This window comes from Chelonoidis abingdonii, chromosome 1 (genome assembly GCF_003597395.2).
Source record: "Chelonoidis abingdonii isolate Lonesome George chromosome 1, CheloAbing_2.0, whole genome shotgun sequence".
NCBI classification, from domain to species: Eukaryota; Metazoa; Chordata; order Testudines; family Testudinidae; genus Chelonoidis; species Chelonoidis abingdonii.
The window spans coordinates 163,788,507-163,798,375 of record NC_133769.1 but is presented as its reverse complement, the minus strand read 5'-3'; the positions used below and the strand labels follow the sequence as shown (position 1 = coordinate 163,798,375).

General features: G+C 43.9%; 1 protein-coding gene and 1 long non-coding RNA gene across 6 annotated transcripts in view; both read right to left on the bottom strand.

Moving 5' to 3' along the window:
- Nucleotides 1–1,930: 1,930 nt before the first annotated feature.
- Nucleotides 1,931–5,727, bottom strand: LOC142047733 (uncharacterized). The gene is made up of 2 exons (XR_012656995.1): nucleotides 3,154–5,727; nucleotides 1,931–2,521 (listed from the first exon to the last, which is right to left on the bottom strand). It is a non-coding gene; the product is annotated as an uncharacterized LOC142047733 (long non-coding RNA).
- Nucleotides 5,728–7,349: 1,622 nt separating this feature from the next.
- Nucleotides 7,350–9,869, bottom strand: part of ATG3 (autophagy related 3) — a 38,434-nt gene continuing 35,914 nt past the window's right edge. For all 5 annotated transcript variants that reach the window (XM_032787227.2, XM_032787229.2, XM_032787228.2 and 2 more), the window contains 2 exons: nucleotides 8,802–8,870; nucleotides 7,350–7,640 (listed from right to left, as the gene is read on the bottom strand). In XM_032787227.2, the coding sequence (XP_032643118.1) occupies nucleotides 7,559–7,640; nucleotides 8,802–8,870 (151 nt within the window). In that variant the 3' untranslated portion in view covers nucleotides 7,350–7,558. The remainder of the gene's footprint in view (nucleotides 7,641–8,801; nucleotides 8,871–9,869) is intronic.

The window sequence follows — 9,869 nt, the reverse complement described above, 5'->3', positions numbered from 1 at the left end:
AGTGGTAGCCATCGTTGTCATATTCCTGGGTGCTCTTTTAACCAACCTCAGTGAGGTCGGTCAGGGGCACCTGGGAAGACATGGGAGTTACTCAGCCAGGCCATTCCCCATCTTCTGCTGAGCACACAGGAGATGACGATGGCTAGCAGTCGTACTGCACTGTCTTCGGGCAAGCAGCCAGGAGATGACGATGTCTAGCAGTCGGACTGCACCATCTGCTGCCAGCGTAAGATGTAAAAAATAGATGGAGTGGATCAAAACAAGAAATAAACCAGATTTGTTTTGTATTTATTTGCCCCCCTCCTCCCTCTGTGAAATCAACGGCCTGCTAAACCCAGGGTTTTGAGTTCAATCCTTGAGGGGGGCCTTCTGTGTGACAGTTGTTTGTGTTTCTCCTTGAGGCAAAGCCACCCCCATTGTTGATTTTAATTCCCTGTAAGCCATGTTGTCAGTCGCCCCTCCCTCCGTCAGAGCAGACAAATTGTTTTGCGCCTTTTTTTTAGCACAGATGCCATAGCACTGGGATCATGGAGCCCGCTGAGATCACCACGGCAATTATGAGCACTATAAATACCATGCGCATTATCCTGCAGTATATGCAAAACCAGAACCTGCCAAAGCAAAACCAAGCGAGGAGGCGACGGCAGCATAGTGATGAGGACATAGACATGGACATAGACTTCTCACAAAGTATGGGCCTCAGCAATGTGCACATCATGGTGTTAATGGGGCAGGTTCATGCCATGGAACGCTGATTCTGGGCCCGGGAAACAAGCACAGACTGGTGGGACCGCACACTGTTGTGGGTCTGGGACGATTCTCAGTGGCTGCAAAACTTTTGCATGTGTAAAGGCACTTTCATGGAACTTTGTGACTTGCTTTCCCCGTCCTGAAGCACCAGAATACCAAGATGAGAGCAGCCCTCACAGCTGAGGAGCGAGTGGTGATAGACTTTGAAGCTTGCAATGCCAGACAGCTACTGGTCAGTTGGGCATCAATTTGGAGTGGGCAAATCTACTGTGGGGGCTGCTGTGATCCAAGTATCCAACGCAAAGAGCTGCTGCTATCAAAAGGTAGTGACTCTGGGAAACGTGCAGGCCATATTGGATGGCTTTGCTGCAATGGGATTCCCTAACTGTGGTGGGGCGATAGATGGAACCCATATCCCTATCTTGGCAGTGGAGCACCAAGCCAGCGAGTACATAAACTGAAAGGGGTACGTTTCAATGGTGCTGCAAGCACTGGTGGATCACAAGGAATGTTTCACCAACATCAATGTGGGACGGCCAGGAAAGGTGCACAACGCTCACATTTGCAGGAACTCTGGTCTGTTTGAACAGCTGTAGGAAGGGACTTTCTTCCCAGACCAGAAAATAACCATTGGGGATGTTGAAATGCCTATAGTTACCCTTGGGGACCCAGCCGACTCCTTAATGCCACGGCTCATGAAGCCATACACGGGCAGCCTGGACAGTAATTAGGAGCTGTTCAACTATAGGCTGAGGAAGTGCAGAATGGTGGTAGAATGTGCATTTGGATGTTTAAAAGCGCGCTGGCGCAGTTTACTGACTCTGATAGACCTCAGTGAAACCAATATTCCCGTTGTTATTACTGCTCGCTGTGCGCTCCACAATATCTGTGAGAGTAAGGGGGAGATGTTTATGGCAGGGTAGGCGGTTGAGGCAAAGTCGCCTGGCTGCTGATTACTCGCAGTCAGACATCAGGGTTGTTAGAAGAGTACAGGAGGGCACAGTGCGCAGAGCTTTGAAAACCAGTTTCATGACTGGCCAGGCTAAAGTGTGAAAGTTCTGTTTGGTTTTCCTTGATGAACACCCCTCCCCGCCTTGGTTCACTCTACTTCACTGTAAGCTAACCATCCTCCCCTCCCCCCTTCGATCACCGCATGCAGAGGCAATAAAGTCATTGCTGCTTCACATTCATGCATTCTTTATTAAATCATCACACAAACAGAGGGATAACTGCCAAGGTAGCCTGGGAGGGGTGGGGAAGGAGGGAAGGACAAGGCCACACTTCACTTTAAAACTTAAAAACGGTAAAACTTATTGAATGCCAGCCTTCTGTTGCTTGGGCAATCCTCTGGGGTGGAGTGATTGGGTGGCCGGAGGCCCCCCCCATTGCATTCTTGGGCATCTGGGTGAGGAGGTTATGAAACTTGGGGAGAAGGGCGGTTGGTTACACAGGGGCTGTAGCGGCGGTCTGTGCTCCTGCTGCCTTTCCTGCAACTCAGCCATACGCTGGAGCATATGAGTTTGATGCTCCAGCACCCTGAGCATTGACTCCTGCCTTCTGTCAGCAAGCTGACACCACCTATCATCTTCAGCCCACCACTTCTCCTCGTGTTCATGTTGTGCTTGCCTGCACTCTGACATTGTCTGCCTCCACGCACTATGTTGTGCTCTGTCAGTGTGGGAGGACAGCTTGAGCTCAGAGAACATTTCATCCCAGTTTTTTTTCCATCTTCTAATCTTCACTAGCTTCTGGGAAGGAGAAACATATGCAGCTGGTGGAGGAAAAAAAAGGGACAGTGGTAGTTAAAAAGACATTTTATAGAACAATGGGTACACTCTTTCAGGATAAACCTTGCTGTTAACATTACATAGCACATGTGCTTTTGTTACAAGGTTGCATTTTTATGGCTTCACCCCTCCCCCCACGGTGTAGCTAACAGCAGGGAACATTTCTGTTCAGCACAGGCAAACAGCCCAGCAGGAACGGGTACCTCTGAATGTTCGCTTAATAAAACCACCCTATTTCAACAAGGTGATCATGACTGATATCACTCTGAGGATAAGAGAGAGATAAAGAATGGATGTTTGAATGCTAGCAAACACCAGGACCATATGCTGCAATGCTTTGTTCTGCAATGATTCCCAACTACGTGCTGCTGGTCTGGCGTGGCAAAGTGTCCTACCGTGGAGGACGGGAACAAGGCTGCCCTCCCCAGAAACCTTTTGCAAAGGCTTAGGGAGTACATCCAGGAGAGCTTTATGGAGATGTCTCTGGAGGATTTCCGCTCCATCCCCAGATATGTTAACAGACTTTTCCCAGTAGCTGTACTGGCCGCAAATGCAAATTAATAATTGAACATGCTTGCTTTTAAACCATGTCTAATATTTACAAAGGTACACTCACCAGAGATCCCTTCTCCACCTGGCGGGTCTGTGCAGCAGCTTTGGGTGCGTTCGGGGGTTACTGGCTCCAGATCCAGGGTGAGAAACAGATCCTGGCTGTTGGGGAAACCGGTTTCCCCGCTTCCTTACCGTGAGCTATCTTCCTCGTCCCCAAAACCCGCTTCCATGTTGTGTCCTACTCCATTGATGGAGTCAAAGCACAGGGTTGGGGTCCTGGTGGCTGCACCCCCTAGAATGGCATGCAGCTCATCATAGAAGTGGCATGTCTGAGGCTGTGACCAGGAGTGGCCGTTTACCTGTTTTTTTGGTAGGCTTGCCTGAGCTCCTTAATTTTCACATGGCACTGCCGCGAGTCCCTGTTACAGCCTCTGTCCTTCATGCCCTTGGAGACTTTAAAATGTTTTGGCATTTCGTTTACTGGAACGGAATTCAGCTAGGATGGATTCATCTCCCCATACAGCGATCAGATCCCGTACCTCCCGTTCGGTCCATGCTGAAGCTCTTTTGTGATTCTGGGACTCCATGGTCACCTCTGCTGATGGGCTCTGCCAGGTCACCTGTGCTGATCAGCTCACCACGCTGGCCAAACAGGAAATGAAATTTAAAAGTTCATGGGGCTTTTCCTGTCTACCTGGCCAGTGCTTCTGAGTTGAGAGCGCTGTCCAGAGCGGTCACAATGGAGCACTCTGGGATAGCTCCCGAAGGCCAGTACTGTCCAATTGCATCCACACTACCCCAAATTTGACCCAGCAAGGCTGATTTCAGCACTAATCCTCTCATCGGAGGTGGAGTAAAGAAATCGATTTAAAAAGCCCTTTAAGTCGAAAAAAAGTGCTTCATCATGTGGATGGATCTAGGGTTAAATCAAGGTAAAGCTGCTAAATTTGACCTAAAATTGTAGTGTAGACCAGGCCTAAGACAAGGCTACTGCTGCACAGATGACAGATGTTTCTTTCTCTTTCCAAATGTAGCAGCAGGGTCTTTCCAGGAATGTTCTCAGAAATGCTTCAGGGGATACCCCTCTCAGGAAACTCTAGTGCCAGAGGGAAGGTGACATGGTTTAAGTAGTGGGGATGGAGGAATTTTGACAGTTTCAGATGGTATTATGGTTGACTTATGTGACAAATATTTGAAGAGGGTGAACGGGGAAGGAGGACTGAAAAGACCAGGAAGAGCAACAACAGAATTCAGCATGGTAGTGGTTCAAAAGGATAGAAACTACAGCACTGGACAAGTTTAGCCTCTGTCTGCCAGTGGGCATCCATTAACTGCACTTCCCCCGTGTCCATAATCCATAGTTAATGTTTTCACCTAGGATTTAATCTAGAAAAGCTATGTTAATCAACTATTGCAACTAGGGGTGTATCAGGCATATAGCATTGTTTCAATGTTTGGGCGAGTACATGAGTACTCATAGGTAAATTTAACAATTGTTGGGCCCAGCTTCATGCAGTTGCAACTTTGAACATCACTTCCAATGAGCAGTTAGGAATGAAACACTTAAGTATCTGAATCCAGGAAAGAACAGAAAAGGAACACAAGCACAATCGCTTACAAATGGCGGTGGAAGTTTATGGACTACTGGTGGGCATGACTACTAACTAGTAACCCACCAGGGGATAGAGAACCACATTAAAAAAAACCAGTTAACATTTCAAATATTAGCATGGAAAATACACTTTTTAAAACAAAAGCTTAAGGCACTAGTTTGTTCTTCATAGAGTATCAGGGTTGGAAGGGACCTCAGGAGGTCTTTTAGTCCAATCCCCTGATCAAAGCAGGACCAATCCCCAACTAAATCATCCAAGCCAGGGCTTTTGTCAAACCTGACCTTAAAAGCCTCTAAGGAAGGAGAATCCACCACCTCCCTAAGGAACCCATGCCAGTGCTTCACCACCCTCCTCCCCCACTGCGACTTGAGACCATTACTGCTTGTTCTGTCATCTGCTACCACTGAGAACAGTCTACATCCATCCTTTTTGGAACCCCCTTCCAGGTAGTTGAAAGCAGCTATTAAATCTGCCCCCCTATACTCTCTTCTGCAGACTAAATAATCTCAGTTCCCTCAGCCTCTCCTCATAAGTCATGTGCTCCAGCCCCCATCATTTTTGTTGCCCTCCGCTGGACTCTTTCCAATTTTTCCACATCCTTCCTTTAGTGTGAGGCCCCAAAAACTGGCCACAGTACTCCAGATGAGGCCCCATCAATGACGAATAGAGGGGAATGATCACGTCCCTCGATCTGCTGACAATGCTCCTTTTTATACAGCCCACAATGTCATTAGCCTTCTCAGCAACAAGGGCACAGTTGACTCATATCCAGCTTCTCATCCACTGTAAACCCTAGGTCCATTTCTGCAGAACTGCTGCCTAGTCACTCGGTCCCTAGTCTGTAGTAGTGCATAGGATTCTTCTGCCCTAAGTGCAGGACTCTGCACTTGTCCTTGTTGAACCTCATCAGATTTCTTTTGGTCCAATCCTCTAATTTGTCTAAGTCCCTCTGTATCCTATCCCTACCCTCCAGCATATCTATCACTCCTCCCAACTTAGTGTCATTTGCAAACTTGCTGAGGGTGCAATCCATTCCGTCATCCAGATCATTAATGAAGATATTGACAAGGACCAACCCAGGACCAACCCTTGGGCACTCCACTTGATACCGGCTGCCAACTACACATGAAGCCATTGCTCACTACCATTGAGGCCGATGATGTAGCGTAGCTTTTAATCACCTTATAGTCCATTATGCAGCCTACTACTTTTAACTTGCTGGCCAACGAATACCTGGTGGAAGACCAATATCAAATGTTTGCTAAAGTCAGGATAACACATCCACTATCTTTTCCCTATCCACAGAGCCAGTTATGTCATGCATAGAGGCATAGGGTTATCAAGAGCATGACTCTCCCTATGCTGATCCATGCTGACTGTCCCTGATACTGACTTCCTTCCTCCTAAGTGCTTCGAAATAATTCCTTGAGACCTGCTCCATGATTTTCCAAGGCTGAGGCAAGCTGACTGCTTTGTAGTACCTGATCTCCTCCTTCCCTTTTTTAAACATGGCATACAGTAGCGTTTTTCCATCTACCGGGACCGTCCCTGTTGCCATGTAGTTTTCAAAGATAATGCAATTGGCTCTGCAATACAGCCTGCAAGCCTTGAGCACCCTCGGATCGTGCAATCGCCCCATGGATTGTGCTCATCCACCTTTTCTAAATATCCTGAAATTCACATTTCTTTTTCCTCCACGGAAAAGGGCTGGTTCACCTTCTCCATACTGTGCTGCTCCGGGCAGTAGTCTGTGGAGCTGACCTTGTCATGGAGAACGAGGCAAAAAGGCATTGAGTAATTAGCTTTCTTCTGCATCCTCTGTAGTACATTGCCTCCTCTTTATTAAGGCCCCACACTCTCCTTGACACCTTTGGTTGTAACATACGTAAAACCCTTCTTGTTACTCCTTGAACACCCTTGGCTAGCTGCAACTCCAAGTGTGATTTGACTCTTCTGATTTCAACTCTTCTGCATTACCGAGCATATTTTAATTCTCCCTGTCGTTTGTCAATTTACTTCTTGTAAAGTTTCATTTTTTTGTTTAGATCAGCGAAGGATTTTCCACCTAGTTAAGCCAAGCTAGGTCGCTCTGCATGATTTACTATTCTTTCTACACATCGGGATGGTTTGTTCCTGCAACCTCAATAAGGATTCTTTAAAATACTGCCAGCACTCCTCCTTGTACCTTCAAGATTAATCTGGAGGCCAAGAGAAAACACACTGAGTTAGGAATGAGAGTATGTATCTCCCAAATAGGCTTCTTTGCCCACCATCTAAACACTATGCTTTCACAACATTTCATAAGCCATCTTTGCTGTTTCTAAGACTAGCTATTTTTGCTTGCGGTGCAGTACAAAGAGTTAAAACTTAGACATGATTATCACTTCCTTTTCTCCTGCATCTTCTCAGAAAGGCACTTGAGCAAATCACCACAAGTTTCACCATGTAGTTCAAAAAACATTTGAACTGGAAGTTACTTGAAAAATAAAAAGCATTTTATTACTGAAGCCAAAACAATCAAGCTTAGGCTCATACTGGAAAGCAAAGTTTTAACCCTTGAGATGAAAGAGCTACTAGCTATAAGTAAAAAAGGTGCGTAAGGACTAGCTAGATTAATATGTGAAAATAAAAACCTATACTGCAAGTATAGGAATGAAAAGTGGTTTATTTTACACACAGATCTTCATTAAAAAGTAAGGCTGGTAGTGGAACTTTTTATTTTGATGCATAAACTTGATAAAAGTTGAATGTTACAGAAACAGTGTACAATGCTGAACAAACAAGTCACATGTATAGGGTTTTTGTTTTTTTTAAAAATCAGAACCAGTAATTAGCATAGACATTTGTGATTTCTAGTTACATTGTAAAGTGTCTTGTGTAGTCATATTCTATTGTTGGAATGACTGCTTGTACAAATTTCAAGAAAATAAGAAGGTACCTGAATCTCTAGTTAAGGTAAACATGGAGTAAAAGAGTAATTACTTACTTAATATCCAAGAAAACTAGGTGAAATCATGCCTTTTGTAAGTGGCCTAAATCTTATTAGTATTTCATTAGATAGGAAAAGTACAGCTTAGAAAGTCTAAAGGGGACAAGAAAACAATTCACTAATACAGTGAAGAATGGCACTTCTCAAAGCTTATGATTTGAATGATTAGGTATTATTTCAAGTTTAATAAATTCACTTATTTTTTAAAAAAATAAAACTTTACCCTGCTTACACTAAGCCAGTTTTGCATGAAATACTGTGTGTGTACACTGAATTGCTTTCTACAATTTACCTTCCAGTTTAACTTGCTTTAGACACGTTACACCAGATAATCTGTCACATCCACAGGTAGCTGATATGAAGCAGACTCTAGTTTGTGTCCATCTCAAACTGTAGCAGAATGACACAGCCACGTTAAGGGTTAAAACCCCACACTATTAGCTTAGTTATCAGCCTACACTAGCTGTAATTTATACTGGTACAACTTTCTTGTTTATTCAAGGTCAGACTAGCTGGTATGAAAGCTGCTGTTGGTGGTGGTTCAGAGCTTTCAGCAGAACCACAGCCCCCCTTCCCTTCTTGTTTTAGGGTAGGAAAGCCAAATGAAGGATTTATTTAATGGGACACTGGTATCTTGAAAGTGACATTTCTGTCTGAAAGCGTTGTACTAATATACTAATTGTGTAATTATTGTACCTACTGTTATTACAAGTATCACTTAAGATCCCTCATCTCAGAGATCAAATGAAGTACTCTTTGTACAAATGCAACTGACCAAAAGAAGAGTGAAAGCAACTAGCTCTAATGTGAATTATTTTCACTGTTCTGTTGGTCAATTGCATTTGTTTTAGAACTAGCATGAGATCACTAATGAACTTTGCTGGGGGATCTCAGTCAGAACATGCATGCTACTTCCCAGTTCCTGCACATAAGAAAAAATGGCAACTTGGTGTGCCTTGGATGTTATTGGTAATGTAAAAGTGACTTCAATAGCAGTAAGCCTCACAAATTACTTGTAAAATAAAGTTTTAGGAATGGGCAGAGGATAGATCAGACCTTTATTAGATCACGTACTCTTCAGAGGTCTCCTGACTTCCATGGAAAGGATACATATGAACTCCAAGTTCTCCCCCACCTTCTGCAACTGTTTCGATTATTTTCTTCATCACTTCTGCATGCCTGAAAGTAGATTGGGACTCTTAGAGATATCATGCCAAGACAACTCAATCTTCCATAACTCAATAAAATTAGATTATTTATGCAGATTAATAGCCTTAAGAAGTATGACTGGATGGCTACGGAAAGTGGCATTTGGATAGGAAATTTTTTTAACCTTTAGCTTACTGGCATCAAACCAACTCCAAACCATGATGAAGTTATTACCAACCAACAGCTGTTTGGTTAGGCTTCTGAAAGAATAGGGCATACTTAGTCCACATCAGAAAACACCCTGAAGAATGTTATCCTTGTCGGTAAGTTTCATGCTTCACCCTGGACATTGTTGCATTGTGTCAGAGAAGAAGTACAATTTATTCCAATGCTGTCTCAACAATGGAATTAACTCACCTGGTGGTAGGTTGCTTCCATCACTAAAACATTGTTTTAAAAAGTTTTGGTGCTGGGCAAGCAGATCAATGCATGAGAATTTTCACAGACCAGTTTTAAACCACAAGATGCCCTCCATACTGTTAAGTCTCATACTTTATGGTTTAGTATTACAGTGGCAATCAAGCTAGTTATGGTTGAGATTCTTATTCCAGACTCAGATCTTGCTTTTACTTATCTGCCATATCAGAGTTAGAAAGTTCCAGTTTTTTTGCAATAGTTGTGTCAACTCCTTAAACTGCAGTAAGATTATCTTATTTTATTTTAGGGGGGTTAAGTTACATTTAACCCTTCCACAAATGGCAGTTTAAATTCACAGTCCCATTAATCAAGTCATTTTACTAGCTGTTAGCATAAATCTGACCATGGAGCACTGTGGCCAGAGTGAGATTAAGGTCAGGTTCACTAATTATTTATATTCGTATTTTCAGCTAGCATCTTTCATACATGGTGCTTTTCAAACTATGAAGAAAGCACTTCATCCACCACTGAAATGGGCTGCAGAGAGATAGGAGCAATTAGAATATGTTAGGACCCTTCGTTTTCAGTTTTTATTTTATTTAATTTTTCCCA